Source organism: Bacillus rossius, chromosome 2, assembly GCF_032445375.1.
Source record: "Bacillus rossius redtenbacheri isolate Brsri chromosome 2, Brsri_v3, whole genome shotgun sequence".
In the NCBI taxonomy this organism is placed as follows: domain Eukaryota; kingdom Metazoa; phylum Arthropoda; class Insecta; order Phasmatodea; family Bacillidae; genus Bacillus; species Bacillus rossius.
The window spans coordinates 10,571,850-10,592,893 of NC_086331.1; the positions used below are offsets into that span (position 1 = coordinate 10,571,850).

The 21,044-nt window shown below is 38.6% G+C and overlaps 1 protein-coding gene across 4 annotated transcripts in view; it reads right to left on the bottom strand.

Annotated features, from left to right (window-relative positions):
* Nucleotides 1-21,044, bottom strand: part of LOC134529090 (LIM domain kinase 1) — an 84,769-nt gene that overhangs the window by 52,558 nt on the left and 11,167 nt on the right. For 2 of the 4 annotated variants that reach the window (XM_063362809.1, XM_063362810.1), the window contains exons 4-6: nt 13,641-13,771; nt 10,195-10,395; nt 4,522-4,614 (exon numbers count right to left, since the gene is read on the bottom strand). In XM_063362809.1, the coding sequence (XP_063218879.1) occupies nt 4,522-4,614; nt 10,195-10,395; nt 13,641-13,771 (425 nt within the window). The remainder of the gene's footprint in view (nt 1-4,521; nt 4,615-10,194; nt 10,396-13,640; nt 13,772-21,044) is intronic. The other 2 variants (XM_063362811.1, XM_063362812.1) reach the window with 1 other exon arrangement.

Genomic DNA, 21,044 nt, shown 5'->3' on the forward strand with positions numbered 1-21,044 from the left:
CTTGATCATTTCTGAAAAAAATTGTAGAAGAGAGCTAATGATGAATGATTGATTAAATTTCAATAGAATCCTTACAATAAACAATTTCATGATTTTCTTCAATCGTGAACAATTATGTATTTGTTTCATTAAATTTTTAACTTGTCTGTTAAAGTAAACATTACAAGGTTTTATTAGTGGAGTATACTTTGGAGGTATTACTTTAATAGAACAAGTAGACATTTTCTCATCATCTTGAAAAAATTTTGTTTGTCCTCCCCAAAAATCGATGAGAAGAAACATTTCTTTGCCCATGTAACAGTTAATGAATTCTGTGAGAAAAGTAGAATAAAAAAAACCATAAATAGTTTGACAGATTTTGAAGATGTGACGACAACATTCTTACAGTTATTTCTTCATGTACTAATCAACTTGCTACTGAACCCTGGATCTGTACCTGTTTACTCTTGCAAACAAACAAATACTTGAAGCAGAACACGCCCTGTAAAGGTATACTGTTTACTCTTGCAAACAAACAAATACTTGAAGCAGGACACACCCAGAAAAGGTATACTGTTTACTCTTGCAAACAAACAAATACTTGAAGCAGGACATGCCCAGAAAAGGTATACTACATTGTGCAGTATATGAATTTGTAACCTTGGTCATATCTTTTCTTTGGACAAATTCAGTTTTACTTCCCACTGCTGATAAAGTTATATTAAAAGTAGATTGATATTGACATTCTAAAAATTAAATAAATAATATTTTAAAACTTATTGATTATATTTACAATATAAAAATTTGAATCAATGACAAAAGTCTACAAAAAAAAGAAGAAAAAAATTGTAAACGTTTGTTCAAACAAGTGTATATAAACATTTTTGTATAATTTTTGTATAATGCCCATTGTTCTAAGTTTCTTGTTGTAACTTGATGGTTTTGTCTAAATTCAACAAAATGAGTCAATTGTATATTATATTTATCAAAGATAGTTCCTCCTTTTTTAATATCCTCCTTTCATTATGAAAGCCACACTTTTTTGTTCAAACGACTGCATCCTTCTTTTTGTGAAGTTGTCAAGCTCCATGTAGGGTGAGCCTCACCAATATTAATAACCTTTGTTTTATAGTCCAATTAAATGTAGTTAGTGGATTTTCTTTTTTTATACTCCGACTTATATTTTTGTGATGACTAATCATCATGAATCATCTCGAAATTCACTTCTTCGCACACTTCATTCGTATGAATTAATTTTTCACCACGAATACATTTTTTCTCGTTCTACATTTCCAATGTCTGATTATACAGTTCCTCGCCATTAAACACTGCCATCTTCAGGTATTGCAGGTGAAGACTTCGATGCAATTAAATTATTTTCGAGAATACCTTCATAATATACTACTACAGTTTTCAATAACAGTTTCAACTTATCACTGCACAAAGATGATTCAGGAATAGTTTCTCCACTTACAGAGCCGCCAGGAAGATCTTCGCTTGGTATGTTAGTTTCATTACATAAAAAACGATGCACATTTGAAATTAATATCAAAATACACACTCAATATTGGGAATATGGTAGATGTTTTGATGCGATTTCGTCGGTCGCAATGTCTGTCAAAATGTGTTATACTTATTTGAAATAAAGTATTAATTCCCTAATAGATTACAATACCATTACTGCTGATAAGCACTGAATTGCTAACTGCATTTTATAGTTTGATAAATACACCCACACAGAAGATTACCCTGAAAAGCAAATACAAAAAAAAAACTATTTTGGTGCATACCAATTGTGCTGTTTGTACTGCATGTATCAAATCCATAAGATCAAACAAATAAGTTTTCATCTATGCCATGCACTAAATTATAACTGTCCCTGCATCATTACAACACACATTATCACAAGAACAAAAGAAAACATGCAGATTGGCAACAAAGCACAAAACACTCTCTGCAAACACCCAGTAAACTACACACAATATTGAAACTGAGCCTATAAACATTCCACGCATATTAGCAAACATACATTATGTAGTTTGCACAAAAAAAAAAAAAGCTTCATGCATGTTTTAGAAGAGCTCTTGGAAAATTTTAAATTCTAGTCACATGTACATCCAAGTACAAAAGTCCTACATCACCACCTTCTAAAACCTTTTACAACAACATTTAAACTCTGTTTTGAATTAAGTTAGCCCATAACCATTACTATAAGGTAATAGATGTGTAATCATGAGAAAAAAAAACTAAACTCTGTAGGGTTGCCACAAAATTTTAAACAGCAAAAAGTTATCTAACAACTCAACCATTGTGGTCCCTAAACTCCTTGGAACTAGGTTAAATTATTAATGGAGGGCTAATTGGAATAAATATGTGCTACATATACCAAAAACATTACCTACAAACAAAAAACTTATTGTCAAAAATGTCAGAAAAATAAATATTTACAAATGGGTTGAGAAAATTATCTAAAAATTAGTATGACATTACAATGCATGACTTGTTTACTTTTTTAATGTAAAATGGCTTTCTTCTATGTCATGACTGTATTTTAATAGAGGATGTAACTAAAATAGATCCATACATATGTAGTCACAGTTTTGACATGTATTTTAAAAACACCTATATAATTTCACATCAACAAATTTGTTTACTTGTAGCACACATCAAAACTGCCTCCAAATTTTATTGTTTCCATCATTTAGAGTACAGTTCCTTAAATGATTACCATCAAGGTGAACATAATATACAAATTTATGCTGGATAACATCAGTGGGTTTATAGTTCTTGGAGTGAAAAGTTTTAGTTTAAAATACTTTTACTAAAATATTTAAAATTACACGTTTAAAACCGTTGATAGGTACTTCACCACAAGTTATTATAAAATGTTTTATGTGTAGATGTAGTAATTATAAAATTTTTGATGAAATTTTTAACTTATCAGTGTGTAACAGGACGTACACCCGTTATGGTCCCTCCAGCCCATCATCGTGAGAATGAGTACTGGAGGTGGAAATACTCGCCGAGTGTAACGGTCACCCAGTGTAAGGGAGTCCTGGTTCCAGTTTGTCAAAATGCACAACTGCACAGCAAGAAATGAGCTATGATGTTGTACAGACCGTCCACCCAAAGTGAGCAGACTGGGGATCCAGACTCTGAGGAGTCTCTTATAGTCAGGGCCTGCTGGCTTCATTGCTAACCTCAAAAAGTTACCAGAGTCTGCAAGAGTATTACCGAGGCGACCTGGAGCGACTTGAGAATACAGCTGGGCTCCTGGGAAGCGAGTAATCGCCAGACGAGTAAGTGATTTCAAACCATCCTTTACTGGCAGTGAAACCGGTATTACTGTCCGAATATTTACGTTTTAATTTTTCAAAAATCAAAGTGCCCATACGTGTATCGCCGCTTCGTTCACACCAATCCTGTCAGGCCCGTGATTATTTTCCATTGCAATATTCATTTAACCACCTTTCCCATGCGAATCATCTGTTCATTTCTCTTCCGGTACCTATTTAATATCAAATATATTCCCGCTAGTACAACCAACAGCATCAGACTTAAATAAACGTTTGATACAGTGCTTACTTCATACGATTGTGCGCACGGTTGCCTTGCTTAAAACTGAAGTGCAACCAACAGAAGTGTGACCTTCATGACATTTTCTGCACGCCGTAATACTCAAATACTTGAACATGATGCATTACGTTCTCACTTGGAAGCCTTGATTCCAATATGATTCCAACTGCAGTTGCTTGCGCACGTACAGTAACCGGCAGAGGAATCGACAGATGTTGCTTTGTGTTTGAGCAGGCGAGTTCCCTGCCACTGGCTAGACTGAAGTTCATCACGGCCTGGTCTGTGGCCGGGCGACAACAGTACGGCCCAACAGCAAACACACAGATGTAAAACCATTTGGCCCTTTACACTCCATTGCTGCAACTGAACTTGCCATAGCTGATGTTTGTACAACAGCCGATAGCGTAGTCAGACCTGCGCGAGCATCTCTTCCCCTCCGTTATAGCTAACTGTATGCCACGGCACATCTGTTGTTCACCGAGTAGAAGCAGACTTTGGGCCGTCATGCCAGACTTTTTTTTTTGCCTGTGTCAATTTAGTGCTGACTGAAATTTAGAGATGTGCTATTCAAGACTAGGGTAGTAAAATTAACATCATGCTAAATGAGTTTGTGCAATTTGAAGATGTGGTAAGTAAGGGATTGGTGTAGTATTCTGTACAAGCAGTAAGCTTATACTATTAAGAAAAAAAAATTATTTGCTAAGTTCTGCTCATAAAAAATTTACTTTACAAATAAAATGCACTGCAATTTAATTATGATAATAATCAAAAATACATAAAAAATTAATACATCATTACTTCATAAAAAAGTTTCCTACAGACCATTCAACAGAAACACAAGCCTTACAAAAACAAACAGAAATTTTCTATGCAAAACCAGTTCCTACGATTGCCGCTAGACACAGAACAGGAAGAAGCCATACAAATACATGAGAAGCTAGCAAACAGAAGAAGGAATGGGTTTACCTATTACATGATAAATGGCAGCAAAGCCTAAAGGCAGCTGCTAGGAGAGAAACTGCAAATTTGCCCAACTTGCCGTGAATGACACTCAGAAGTCTGAAATAAGGAATTCCATTGCACTCATCGACATGCTCCAAAACTTATAACATTGGTACTGTGCAAACAACTTCTCAGCAAATATTTTCATAAACCACATTTTAAAAAAAATTCCACATATCAAAGAAATTTAACATAGTGACATCCAAAAAACAGTTCCCAACTTTAAAAAATTCACAACACTACTGCCACTTACCATTTTAAACAAAGTTCTATGATTTAGCTTACCCAACAAATATAAACTGTTAAGCAAATGCTTCGTACTTAGGCTGCTCTTTGGTCATTAAGTATTTACTTGCCATTGACCTACATAATAGGATCACGCAAGAAACACAACTGCGTTCTCTCACTGCTCATCATGGACTAAGTAAAGTGAGTAAAGTGAATACACCAATCCCACACTTAGTGCGACTAATGCATTCAAAAAAACATTTGTGTTATTCGAAATCGCGTATTCTGACTCATCAGTCTCATAAACAGCAAGGCTGATTTACTCAATTTGTTCCAAAATGTGTAGGGAAATATTCTTCACGTAATATAAATGCGCAGAATAATATTCAACGATAAATACGTCACACCACTTATCTTTATAAACCTACCATCAAATATTTTGTATGACAAATACGACACAGCGTAATGGGAGAGAGGTGGTTATATACTTATCATCAGTCGGCTGGTTGGTTTGCCCGCCCGGGCGTGACCTTCAACTCTGTCACGTACCTTCCCACGAACTTTCCAAACCATCCTTTACTGGCAGTGAAACTGATATTACAGTCCGGATATTTACAATTTAATTTTTTTAAATTAAAGTGCTTATAAATGTATAGCCGCTTGGTTCACACCAATCATGGGAGGCTCGTGATAATTTTCCATTGCAACATTCATTTACCAACCTTTTCCATATGAATCATCTGTTAATTTATGTTCCGGTATCTGATGTCAAATATATTCCTGCTAGTACAACCAACAAGTATCAGACTTATATAAATGTTTTAATACAGTCCTTATTTCATATGATCATGCGCACAGTTGACTTACTTAAAACTAAAGTGCGACCAAAATAAGTGTGACCTTCATAACATTCTGCTTGTCGCAATACTTCTGGTTTTGTTTCAAATACTTGAACATGATACATTACACTCTCACTTGGCAGCCATGATTCCAATATGATTCCAACTGCAAGAATTAAATGGTCTGGCATCAGCGAAGATTACATGGATTACTAAGATACTACACAAACTTATGCTAATAACCTTTAATTTGTATCTGAAGTCTAAAACATTTTTACAGTACACACATAAGTGGTGGGCCGAAGTGCTCACCACGGCCCAGGATTAGTCGGAAGCATTCGGCATGGCTCGGAATCGCTCCAAAGTGTACATACGAGCTTTTAAAATGCATATTAAACATTGAGTTTTGACCTGTATTTCTGTTGAAATGTTATGTTACTGCTAAACAATATTTGCTTCCAAACACCATCTTACAGCTGCATTTGCTCTACAACTTAGTGCTTAGTGATCAAAGGCGATACAGCTAAATATTCTGCATTTTCGTAATCCGGCACCTGCTAAGTCCCGAAGTGCTTGATTATCGAAAGTCAACTGTACTTAGTCCACTAGTTCTATCCAGGATGAAAATGTATGCATTTTTAAACACGGTGGTAATTTTTAAAAAACTATACCCTAAATGAAGAACGCTCCAAATATCGTAGACAGTGCCATGCCTCCTACACGGAAGCAAATCTCTAGTGATATTGCAGTGGACACAGCCTTAAAACAAGAGGAGAAAGCCAATGGCCACCAAGCAACTCTTACCTAGTGGCCTCAATCCATTCACAAAGTGTTCTCAGCCCATTTGAAAGCAAAGAAATTTTTGACCTTTCCAACAAAATTTTTTGTGTATAGGTTGTGTTTTATATCTCTGTGACAACTACTTATTTTAATTAACCCCTGTTTCTTAACACTTATAATGATACATCACAACAGAACAGGGAGGGAATCTCTTTTTTCAAGTGTGCTGCTATGCCAGTTAAAGAAGCACTTTCCAACACTAGAGTCCTTGGCAGCATGTGCAAGGTTTTATCTCTGTACTTCACGTTCACTTAAAAGTACTGCTGCCCTAAGCCTTTCTAAGCATAACCGTACCATTTATAACTCATGTACCCAAACATACATATGTGTGAGCCCCTGCTAAATGTGATACTGTCCTGCCATACACGACCGCTGCCACGTCAGGGTCAGGGAACTTCGGCAATCCTCGGAACTCCCGCTCAGTGGTCAGAAGCGGAAATTGCGCTCATCAAAGGCGGCAGTTCAGGCTAGCCTGGATGTTTCGACAAAGGTATCGAACTTGTCTGAAGGGGTATATAAACAGCTCCTCAGCTCGCCAAAGACTGCCACACTGCCGGAACACCTAGCAAGCTACACTGTCAACAAGTTGCCCGCTGCCATGACGCCAGGAGAAGATGGACTTAGACTCTGGTGAGCTTCGTTGACTACACTTTGCTTGAGTTAATGAAATAGACTGGCTGCGGATATTTGCAGAAACAACTAAGAAATTTGGAGACTGTGGCAGTACGGAGTAACCAGTGGTAATTTATACTCGTGTACAAAAGTTGAGCGCTCAAGCAACTACGCAGTCAAGGTCACGGGGGCAGGCGGTGGTGGTGAGGTTCGCGAGGTGCAGGCAAGAAACCTTAACAGACACTATCAGATTTAAGTGGAGTTGCAGACAAACAAGAAATACGATGCTCATATTCAATTACGTTCACATCTTGGTGTAGAGTCGCAGACAGCAATCGGAAGTTGCGAAAGGACAGGCACACAGTAGTTTCAAGACTTGATGTCAAAGCAAGCATTGCGAGTCTAGAGGAAGGTGCTGTTTGGAAGAACGAGTGTGACAACTTGTATTTCTGGTCACCAAGTTGCAGTATTTGCGAGTGGTGAACTGGTTCCCCTACTTGTTAGAAGCACCACGAATAGCTGACGCCACCGTCAGCAAGTTTGTGGCTGAAGACGAGTTCCTGTTGCTGACGACTTGCTGCAGAAGTGTTCACCTACAACGGAAAAGGCCTGGAACTGCGTATGGCGCCCCGGGAGAGGACATAGACAACCCGGAGGAGCAACTCATGGAGACTTTACCGCAATCTTCCGAGGAGAGTGTGACAGGCATTGGAACCACATAGGCAGGCAGTGTATTGTGTTGATAACCTCCTAAAAACTTACCGCGGCAGAATTCGGGCACGTCTAAAGTCACAAGACATTTTGTATTTTTGTAAATAATTATGTAAATTTGTAAATAATCAATATTGAATACTCTTTCGTATATGATCATTAAATAATACGAATAGTAATGTAAATATTCTAGATTGCCAAGCTCTCATGTCTGCTCAAGTATACTGGCAGAGTTGTTTTTCTCTTGTGTTTCTGGAGAATATAACTTCACGTAAATATTGTTCAATGTGAAGGCTTAAATGATCCATGTGATAAGAATAACTGACTGATTAAGTTTTCAGCAGTCAATACCAAAACATACTAAAATGTTAAGTTTTGTTTTATGAATAATCATCTACATATTTATACAGTTTGGTAGTTAGTTCGTTTTACTGCGTAGTTGTTTACCTGTATAGTATAGACAGTAGCAGGGTGAATGCAGTGCGGTGGTCTGACACAGTCACCATTAAGGCCCTTGTCAGTTTATGATTTCTCTTAAGTATTGCTTTTGCTAAAATTATATTTGTTATGTTTACAGACCTGGTACCGTAATGGAGGCAAGCATATTTTAAATGAAAATAGTTGTTGTGATCATGTTTTACCGGATTCGAAATTATACACTAAATTGTATGTTATCATATGTATGCATTCTCTCTCGCCCCTTGGCCTCCGTTGTTTTGCGTCCTTTCCTTTTAAGGGAACGGTAACAGCGGGCGGCTTGTCGACAGTGTAGCTCGCGAGGTGTTCCGGCAGCATGGCGTCTGCTGGGCTCCTCTTTCTGAATGAGCTGAGGAGGGGTTTATATACCCCTTCAGACGAGTTTGATTCCTTCGTCGAAACATCCAGACTAGCCTTTGGTGAGCGCAATTTCCGCTTCCGACCACTGGGCGGAAGTTCCTTGACCCCGATGTGGCAGCGGCCACGGCACTCAAACAGCCCGCTGCTCCGTGTTACATTTAGCAGGGGCTCACACATGTGTATGTGCGGGTACACGGGTACCCATCACACCCTACGCTTATCTTTACTACTATGTATTTATCATTTAGAATACTGCATAACATTATTTCAAAGACTGTAAATCTTATGGACCTAGAACAGCAATTACTTTTCTGTTTCACAGTCATAATGAGAACTAATCACAGATACCAAACGGAATCTCTTTCACAGACACCAGTAGTCAATGAAAACACAACATTTAACACCATCTGCAAGAGAATTTTTCATTTAAATTTTGTAACTGAGATTTCGAATAACCAACATCTTAGTAGGCCTACAAATAAGCTTTCACTTACAAGCAATGTGGCATGAGACATTTTTCAAGATGGCAAACCAGCAAAATTGAACACTTAAAATTAGATATCCATAAAATAATATATATATTTATATATATATGTATTTGTGTGTGTGTATATATATATCTGCATTCCAAGTACTTTATCAGTTTGTATTATTTTTGTTTAAGTTAATTCTTATACAATATTTCCTTTCACTTTTTTCAGCATATAATGACCAATCATAAACCAAACACAGAATACAAAATGTTCTTTTGTACAAACTAAAATATAAGGATGTATAGGAATAACTATATTCTTAATGGAAAGGTTTCAATGTGTTACAAATTTAAATTGTGGCAATTATTTTATCAAACAGCATTTGCAGTATTTATTAACTGAGTATCTTATATATATATATATATATATATATATATATATATATATATATATATATATATATACACACATATACACACACACATATATACACACACACACATATATATATATATATATATATATATATATACACACACACACACATACACACACACACACACATATATATATATATATATATATATGTGTGTGTGTGTGTATTTTGAACAGTTTTGATGCAGGTACAACCATATATATATATATATATATATATATATATATATATATATATATATATATATATATATATATGGTTGTACCTGCATCAAAACTGTTCAAAATAAAAATTAAAAACATACTAAGCAGCCTAACATGACTCTGAAAATATAAATATAAATAATGGTATTTCTGTCATTTCTACCTGTCCACAAGTGGTTGTAAATAACACAAACTGAAATATGAAGAGACTAATAACATTATCAAACAGATCAGAAACACAGACATTTTGTCATCAGACATTGACAAGCGTTTCTGCTCAATAAATCAAGTGTAGTTGTAAAAATAATAACCAGCGATTGAGTAAAAGCAAGAGATCCACAGGCAGAAGTGGAAGTGTAGCAGAATGGATACAAAGCGGTAGCAGCTTCAGACTGAAGTAAGCAAAATGGTAGGTTTGCAGATTAAACAAAAAATTTGATAAAATTTTAAAAACTCACTCCGAGATTCTCAGTCCTCTGCAGCCGTAGGATTCAGGGCTGATTGGTAACCCTTCCGAAGTCTCCATGCTCAATTTAATTCCCCTCTGAGCGCCACTTGAAGGCGGAATTTCAACCAGTCTTATAGAATGAGGTTTACGCACATATGGCGATGCCGACGATTTGCCAAGCGGCTGCATTTGGCGCTTGTAGCACTGCCCACTGGTGAACACACACACACTTGATAATGCACTAGTGATAAGAGGTGTTAGTTTAATATACAACAAAGTAAACATTATATTACAGAAATTATGTTTAGTAATAGCTAGTATGAAATTTTGTACTAGTAATTTGTATTCTGAGGCCAAATAGTCTCATCTTGATCATTTTATATAATAAGAGGTTAGAGAGACATATTGTCCAACCCTAAAAATTTTCTCATTCACTTTAGCTTCATCAGCCAGAATGGTGTATTTGCTAACCCGACAAGATACAGCAAGTCCCATAGCTTTCCAGTGTGTAACAGAGATCAGGTGGTCACTTGTTTCCTCATACTGGTTATCTCCCCCGTATCATACCGTGTCCTAAGCTCTTCAGTCCTCCTGTACAGAATTCCACACTCGTATGTCAGCATATTCCCTGAGATTTACCTGCCCCATCTAACCCTACCTTCCCTTGTCTGACTGGACTATCTGGCAAGATAACAGATAGATCACAATGTTTTTCTTCACAACACTGTACACAGTTTGCATTGCTATCGCCACAGACATTGACCGTATGAAAAAAGGAAACTAAAATTCATATTTATTTTATCAAACTTACAAACTATACATTATTGATTGGGATCGGGTTAAAGATTATAGTTATTTTTTTGTAATTCAAATTAATACACAGTTGTTTGTACAACTTACATTTAGTTAATGCTGGCAAAAATCAGATACAGATTAATGAAACACAAATTTATTATTAAAATATAAACTGGTTTTAAGACATTAAGATGTAAAAAATATGAAACATTACTGATACTGTTTTGCAGTCAGTGCTACGTCACTTCCTGCTGGCAATGATGTTAACCTTTTATTTTATTGATAAGTTACTGATTTTAGTTTGTAGGTATTTCCATTTATTTTAAGGTAATGGTTAAGAACGATAAAAAGATCCTTGGTGATTATATGTGATAGTTGGTACTGACTTTGAAAGACAGTCTCAAAAGGCCTAGAACAGCGGAGATATAAAACAAGCTGTAAGTATTATATTTTAAGCCTGTATTTTTTTAAAAGGAAAATTTTTACAGGATTTAAATTTTCTTATAGTTGTAATTATATTTTTGGGCATAGAAATATAAATTGTTATGAACGTGAGCAAGGCCACGTCACGCGCAGGTGCAGAGCTAGCTGGGCTGCATCACATGCTGCCGTAACATGAGATGTGCAGTGCGCACCTGGGTCGCCGCTTCCCCTCCCTCCAGCCCTCCACTCCCCCCGTGGCGCTGATAGCTAGACATCTGACACCTCGCCCTGGCAGCCGCCGACACGTGTTTCGAGAGATTTCTGCCGTCGGGTCGGCGGGGAATGACGCCACTGGCCCCAGCCGCGCTTGTGAGTTCCAGAAATGGCGGCTGATATATAAAAAGAGGACGTCGGCCTCAGCAGGAGAGTTCAGAGAGAGAGTTGAGGCGGGAGCTGGGAGTGTTCCCGCGGCGGAGCTTCCGGGGCGATAGTGCGGCGAAGTCCCTGGACGAAGGTTCCAGGGCGAAGAGTTCAGTTCCGGGTTATAGTGTCGCGGGCACGGCGGAGTTCCAAGCGAAGTTCCGAGCGAGGCGTCGAGCGGATCCTCGGCGAAGGAAAGTGCGTTGGCGGCGGCGGAGGCCCACGAGGGGCGCTGCGGCGAGAGTTGCGCGAGAGTTGCGCCAGAGGTGCGGCCCAGCGAGGTGTGCGGATTGTGAGAAACGAGTGACTGGTGAAGCAACATTTTTAAGTGCAATTTATTATTTAGCAATTTTATAAGATTAATTGTAAGTGACATAAGTAGTGGCCATCAATAAAACTGTGTAGTGTGAAGTAAAATCTATTATTGGGCTATCCTTTACGAACCCCGCGGTATATCGTAACAATACGTATAGTATTATTTAAGTGCGTAAATGCACGGTAGTGTGCTGGCCTCCTTTTGCGTGAGCTCAAAGGCAGGCAGCCCCTGGAGGGAAGGAAAGAGCAGAGAGGGGGGAGGTGAACCGCAGGTGAGAATCAGCTCAGCTAAGGGCCCAGAAGGGTCATGTGCAGTTCACAAATTCCACGTTGCATCCACAATGTTTGACTTTGGGAAGAAAATAAGGTCGGGATATAGAAAAGAGTTTACGTGTAACATTGAGTAATAGTTCACGACAAATTGCACTATCTAGACATGGTGTACGAGGTGTTTTCGGCAAATGGTTTGGTGCCCTTTTGGAGCTCGTTGATGTCCAAGCCAGTAATCATTGCTGGCTACCTTGGGCTAGTTTATGCCTTAAGCGAAGAATAAAATGATCATAGGGCATGAACTGTGCCTGCCACCCACTGGTGGAGGTAACCGTTGCATCAGACCCAAGTAAGTGTCGCAGCGTCACAACAAAAACGCTTCGCCTTCTACGAACCTTAAGATGTCATTTAACTTGAACACTTTTGATCATCGTTAAAGACCGAAATTTTTAGAAAACTCCGCTTTGTCTCGTAATTTTTGCCCCTCTTAAAGAAAGTCACACACAAAACAATATGTGAATAAAAGTATCATTATTGAGAAGACAGAAAATTAGCTTTAAAAATGTGCAGTTTAATATTATTTTTGGACATTTAATTTAGAGTAAATCATGTTTATTTCGAAGTTAATTTCTACTGCCCCTAGTAAATTTTAGAGCTATATAAAAAGGGCAATATCATTGCGCAACATTTTTGTAAATATGCTGCTTGCGTTATGACTCACAAAAATATACTTCAATGTAGAGGAACAGAAAATTTTGTTGGCTTTCCCCTTAATCTCAGCAAAAACCGACAACTTCCACATCCTTCCAGAGCTGCTTTTAATGTGTAAAACATAAATATAAATTTTAAATTAAATTATTTTTGTGCATCACATGCGCTGACTTGACTCTACTTTCCCAGAACAGAATGCAGGTAAAATCAACCTTAAATTTCAAACATAGCAGCTGAGATTGTAAAACTTATGAATAAACTCATGAGGTATACTATGTCAAGTATTCGTAAGCAAACAAATATTCGTTACTTCCAAGTGTTAGTACTAGAGGTTGAATCAATTTGTATCCAAAAATTCACACAGGCCTAGTATAAACATAAGATAATGTAGTATTGCAGAAAAAAAATTTATCAGCAAAAAAATTTACTTATAAATACTGACCAGATACTATAACTATTAAACTAATTTAAAAATTTAATTAAATTCATATAATAAAATTCTAAGAGAAATGAAATATCTACCAGTATAATTTTGAGCGTTCGACAAGAGCGTAAGATTCCCCATCACCAATGAAGTTTCCACAGGAAGTGCAGAGAAAACACTCCGGATGGAATTTGTGATCTCCCGCCACCATCACAGGGCCTGTGATTATCTAAACAAATCAACACATTGCACATCATACATGTTTTAATACAAACTACTAAAACTATCAACAAAAATGGATAACCTGGAAACAAATAATTTATTATGATATGGACAGCTTTATTACATTAAAAAACTCAAACTATGAAAGACTGTAAAACGTAAAGTACAACTCAGATACCAATACAGTAAAACCTTTTTGTTGCGACCCCATTTATTGCGACCACCTCTCTATTACAACCCGATTTCGAGGAACCGTGAAAAAATTGCCAAAAATCGGAAGAAAATCGGACAGAAAATAAGTTTCTTTTGGTGAGTAGCGTGTTACTGTGTTTCTCTTGCCGAGTGCTGTACTGCCGTAGGCAGCGCATATCTAAAAATAGATACCACTTCCTGTCGGCCGCTGTCAGAGCTTGAAAACCCCCATTCCACGTCCCTTCAATGCAGGAAAAGCCCTCCGGCCGCAGCGTGTGAACATGGTAGTCGGCCGCTCGCTCGCCCTTGCTCACCCTCTCTCCGTACCGTGCGCTGCGGCCAATCTCGGATGCTGCTTGTACTTGTTAACAATCACGTTATCTGCTTCATTTTAACGAGGCGAGTAAAAATATATTAAAACTGTCAGCAAATTGATAAAAGCTTTATGTGTCCGTAAAACAGGGCACAACACTGGCCCGCCAGTTGTTTTCATTCAAAACGTGGCTAAAGAACTTGCATGGATCAGGCTGAAAACATCCGGCAATACGTGTAGGTTATAAGGAATCTTGTTATGAATTGGGATGTTATTTTTTTCGAGTAGATATACACAGCGACCAACTGGATGCACGCCCGCCTCGACTTGTTTTAACTGCCGCCGCGATGTTTATTTTGACAGCTCAAGCAATTATCTTTTCCCATGGGTTGACAGAAAAAGGTCGCTTCACCCGGCATAAAAAAGGCTACGCCACTTATTCCCCACGCAGGAAACACACTGGCTGCCTTCTGTCTCCCCCGCATTTATCTTTCTAACATTCCACATCTCGCCTCTCGCGCGAGCAATAATGAAGCGAACACGCATTGTGCCGTTTTATGCTTCCTTTGGTGACAGCAGCTTGATTTTATTCTGTATATTCCTTTTCATAGGACCCTTGCTATTAAAATACATTTATATTTAAGTTTGAAAGGCTGTAAATTACTTGCCAGAGATGACTGAACTCGAACTTAGTGTGAAAAGTGACATATTTTGACATACTTTTTTTTGGGCGTGTTAGGTGGGGAGGGAGGGGTCCGAAAATATTTACAATCTTACCCCTCCCTCACCGCTTTAGTACCCCATTCATAATAGCCCAATTTTACGGGAGAAGGGAGGGTGAAATGAGCATTTTCTCACTGAAGGTTTTTCAAAGGGGAGCTAAGTTGGGGTGTTATAAGGGAGGACACTAGATGGTTTGTGTCTGGGAGGGATGAGCTAGCCTTGAAGAGTGATACCGAGGGGAGGGAGGGGTGAGCTTATGCGTCATGAAGCCGCTGCCACCAGCCAGCCGGGCGAGCTGAGTGTGCGCCCACTCGCGTAGCAGAACCTACCGCTGACATATTTTTAAAGGAAATGTCCCATTATTTTTTTGTTATTCTTACATGAACATTTTGGAATTATTAAAGCCGACACAAAAATACGCTGTGTGTTAAAATTAACAGATTTTAATGATCTTTCATTTTGTTTTGTTTTTAATTTTTTTCTGAATTTCACATTTTGGTCGAAATGTCCAATTTTTCCTAAAATCACTGCTTCGTTAAATCCGGGGTTCGTGACATCGGGGTTCTAGTGTATTTAACTACGGCAAGCAGAAAACGTACATGTAAACTAACAAGTAAAAATAAACTCTCTTTTGACATATTTTCTTCAGAGGTGGCCTGTAGGGCGACGGACTTGTCATGAAGGTTGAAGTGGGTTTAAAGCAAAGCCGTCTAGCATTGTGAGTGACAGCATCCTGCCATTGTACGGCTGGTTTCTTAGCGAGTAGCGGTTTGGAAAAGGGCAGGGGGGGGGGGGGAGGGTGAAATCAACTGAAAATTTCGGAAAACATCTATTACGACCCCCCCTCTATTAAGACCCTATTCCTGGGAACCGTGAGGGGTCGTTTCAGAGAGGTTTGACTGTAGTTAATAAATTTTATTCTGTAAAAACCTTGCTCTCTGTAAACTAACATTATATAAGGCCATGAGTTTCCATAATAATAACTTTTTATACTGTATTACTTACACAAACCACAAAAAAATTTTTCACATTTATGAAGGCCTAAACTCACATTTCTGTTTATGATTTACTGTAAAACGTTGTTTTGCAAAAAAAGATATAAAGGAAATGACTAAATAATCATTCCATGATATAATTGTCGGTTAAACACTAGAAATAAAGGTAGATTTGTTACAGGTGGGTTTCCACTCACACGTCACGTGTCTTTGAGAAGAAGTGTTTTCCCTATGTTTTGTGAGTAACCCCTGTTGGGACGGCAACCCACAACGCTCCGAGAGAGCCTCATCGACACTCCTGTGAGTTACGAGGACCGGCAAAGCTTGTGTGCGGGTGCCAAAGAACAATCCAGTTCATTTGATCGCCACATTGCCTGGATGTTGCGCCAAGCATGGCCCAGAAGACAGTTGCCCCGTCACGAAGTGGAGGAGGAGAAGGAGCTTGAACACCACCGAGGAAGCTACCGACATCGCTACTGCCTGCTGTTGCTATGCCGCTAGTACCATCAGTACTTACACCCAGTAGTTCCCCAGTTTGGACGTGCCGTCAGTGGAGTTGGACGTCACGAGAGGTGCTCAGAGGTGAGCGAGTAGTGACTCGCTCATAGAGTAAAAAGTCGGTTAACTTGCGGAACGGGTACGTAAGTTGATGAGCCAAGCATGACGGCATTGCTGGGTGAACATGGTAATCAGCTGTCTGACATACACGCTGCACGACTATGGAAACAAGTTACTACGATAGAGACCATTCATCCTGTACACATCACTCACCACTACTTGACTGATTGTTGCTACGTATCAAGGAGCAACTTGTACCGTGGCGTTAATCTGCATTTTGGTATTACCATGAGGCACCAATGACGAATGTACTGAACAGGAAGTTGTCGCTGTCCAAATAGTCCCCAGGGAATGAGATGACTGCAGCATATCGGAGCACGCCGACTACAGGAAGGCATCCATATATGGACAGCCCTGGTGGTAGAGCCTACTCGTTGCAGCCACAAAGCAAAGAAGACGAACGAGTTGACTACTCATTTCGGTGCCAGTGGTCACCCAACGAATGGACTCGCGGCGAGCTCTAATACGCAAGCAATTACATGGTAAGAAGCCGCATGTTAGGCAGTGGTTTATTAAAAGAGCATCAGTAAACCCTTTTGCTACATGTATAAACCTTAGTGTGTGTCTTAATTATTATTTTGATATCTGCATACATGTTGTGTTGTACTATAAACGTCAGATTATATTTGCACGCCCGACCTCTTGTTCCTTTAATGACTAGAATAATGTTAAATGAAGTTTTGGTTTTGTAATAACCTTGAAGCTCCTTTTTAAGAGATCTGTTCCTGGGCTATAAATATTGAAGTTGACTTTTATACATTAATTTTTGGACTATATTACTAAATAAAACTTTTACTTTTCAACATCAGCAATACAGTGTTATGATTTGTAATAATTCAAAAGATATTTTATGCTGAAACTAAAATACACATTTACGTAATTTAAAGTTGATTCATAAATTTATAAATGTTTATGGAAAACAAAGGATCCAGAATAACCTGTTGATGTAACCACAATAGCCGACTGCTATTAGAAATACTTCACACATGCCTACAGTTAAAATGTAGATAAATAATTCACAAACATACTCTTTTGGCTATTGTTACTTGTTATATATGTATGATTAATCTTTCGAATAATAATCATTTACAAGTATACTTTTTTTTATAAATCATAATTCATTTATTCGCTAGCCTTCATTAGAACATAAACATTAGATTTCTGATGTTGATTGCTGCAGTGAACGGTATTAGTAATATTTTTAATAGCAATAAAACAAATTAATTTCTATGATCATTTGTATGGTAAAAAATAAAGAAATATTTATTCACTTCAGTCATCATTATGCCAGTGTTAAATGAAGTTACAACAATTTAACTCAATGACCAATTTGAAGAAAATTATTTGACAATAAGTCAACAAGTTTTGATTTGACTTTGAATTTTTGAAGCTTTGAACACCTCTAATGTGCAGCAATGTAACATCTGCCAGAAACTTCACAAGAATCCATCATAGGTAATACTCCGTGAATAACATAGTACCTTCTAGACCATGGATGCATGTACCTAGTAATTTGTTTGATCATAAAGGCAAAGAATTTATCCTTGTCGCAGACTCCTAAGCAGGCAATTTTGATTTCCAACAACTTACGTCTACCACTAGCGCTGTAATAATAAAAACAATAAAAGTGTGGTTTTTCTCAACACTACATTCCGCAAGAACCTCATTCACATCCAAACAATTTCAAAGGTTTAGAGACGACTGGAATTTCCACCAAAGGATATCAAGTCCGCAGTTTCTTCATTGAAATGGGTTAGTAGAAAGGTACGTGCCAGAAGCAAATCCCCTACTGGCAAAGTGTGAGGAAGATAACTGACAAAGCTAGCACTGTTACATCACTGCTAATTTTAAGTTGTGTTCCCCATCACGTCAAATGGGAAGGAGAACAAAATGAACTCTTCCATCTAGTACCATGTTGCTGCAGGTTGCACTGATTTAAAGAATCAGTTGAAACCACCAAAAACCTGATTTAACAGACAAAACCAGGACAGCACAAGAAATCCTGTACCGTGAGACTCATAAACAATGGGTTCCAAACAAGATTAGTAGAGTCAATACCAAACTTCAGGTAATATATCATTAAGGCTCCCAAAGGTTGGTACTAAACAAATGCATGGTTTATCAAGCCACTCACAACCCACTGAAGGAACAACTGCCCAAATGTTGATGGTTTCAAAGAAGATCAGATGCATCTGACCACATCACCAGCCAGGAAGTTTGGTGACTACCTGGATCATCAGAGCACACCGCTTCCCATGAAGACTCGCCGGGGGAGAAATGTGATCCCATCAAAAAACCTAGATTGTTGAACCAGAAAGTATGTATGAAATGTGACATAATGAGTTTACTGTAAAAAGTGTATTTGTATTCATTTTTAAATGAAAGAGGAGATGTCATGGCTATGAGGCTTGTCATAGCCAAGTTGGGAAGAGGGTGGTGGAACTAGATACAAACATATTGTTTGAAACATGGCCACCACAGAGGTGATGTTCAGATTAGGGCTTACTCAACAAATAAGCAACAAGTAAAATACAAGTTTTAGCAAAAATTTTGTGCCAATTAGGTTTTCAGCATATTTTTTACGAAGCAACTTTTCTAGACTTAAATTAATTGGGGAATTGCTTTTTTCTTAAGAGGCCAGTTAAGATTGCTGTGTGTCAGTTGACATGCAAGCAGAGCGCAAGCGAAAGAGAGAGAGCAATTGTTATACTGACCCACAGAACTGCGTTATAGGCAAAGACCATGGCAGTTGAAACTGCTGGTTCCGGGCAATAGAGTACTTTACAAGAGTTAACGAGTAACGAGGGTGCTGCGGCTCGTTAAGAGATCTTGATAACCAGTCATCTCATGGAGGTGGACATGAGGAAAGGACACTTTATTTAGACATTAACCAGCGAAAGGGTGGACGACCCTGCAAGACAAGTCAACATGGGATTGCTGCACAAGTTAAACAGTTGACTTTTAATTTAAATAATGTAGCTAGGATAATTAAAGACACCAAACTAAAAGCCAAATAATAAATAAGTAAATACAGTAAACTCCCGGTATATCGCGCCCCGATTGATCGCGGAATCGGGTATATCGCGGGTCAAACCATGTCCCCCAATCAGAAATGAATAATAATAATGGAATAAATGGTTGACAGCCGATTAGGATAATTTTGCGTCGTAACTCACAAACTAAGCATCGGGCAGAAAAAAGCCTAGGCATAGAAAATGTCCTCAGTGAAATTCTAAACAAGATATCTCCATACATTATTCCTCTATCTTGTAGGGTTTTCCAACTATGGTCCAATCCAGCCCAGAGTTATTTTCTGAAACACTAGTTCTTAACGTCGCTTTATCTCACAAATTAAGCATCGGACAGGGGACCCGATAAAGCCCACCGTCCAGCGACATTATCCAGCGTGACTCGGCTGGGGATTGATGTTGGATAGGCTTGGATGACGGCAAACGCTGGGAGGGGAGAGGCGAGCCGAGAAATGCGACAAAGACACCCGGGTAGACGGGAGGGGTGGAATATAAGCGCTAGTGATGAGAGGGGCGATGAGTAAGCCGAAAGGGGGGACGTCTGGTGACCTTGAGTATGTAGTTCACTCATTTCCCATCTGCACACTTCTCGTGGTCGCGTGTGTTGACAAGAGGAGACAAGTCATTGTTGACCGTACGTTATTGAAGACGTGTTTTTACAGTCAGCCTTGTTAGCGCTTGGTACAATGTCACAGAAACGAAAAACTCATTATATAGCAGATAAACTAAAAATCATTGAGCGTGTGAAAAAAGGTGAGACGAAAGCGAGCATATCACGTGAGTGCGGTATCCCAGAAGGTACAGAAAAACAGAGTGAGCCCAATCATGTCCCGTTGCTTCACCTGGCAAACTTAAAGCATTATGCAGAACAGAAACGCACTGCATTAGTACGCCAAACAAAAATGTCCGATTATTTTAAAAGAATAGAATAGGTACATATACATATGTAATACATACATATATTTTAGTGATTGTGTAAAAGCTCCACGCTGTAACTGTAAATTTGAGGGCAGTTTTTTATTTTTATTTAACGTCTGACCTGTCCCATGCTGTGCTGTCTTGACAGGAGAGGTTGCGGTATTATGTATAGCAGTGAATGGGGCAGGGTAGTTGAAGTATACTGTCAGAGAGGTAAAAGGTGGGAGGGAAAGATAAGGCGTAGAGAGAGTTAGAGATTGAAGCGGGCAGAAACACGGCAAGGGGAAGGGGTGGGGGAGGGAATGTGTTCACGCAGCACACAGGCAGAGCATGAGTCACTTGACTGAGCAGCGTCGCTGCGTACAAGGCAAAATCAGGTAGTCCAGTGTTTAAAATTCCACTCCAGAATCTTCCCATTTAGTGTGGAGCACTTACACTAACTATGAGTTATTTTATTTTTTTACATCTTTTACGGTACAGTATGTACTGTAT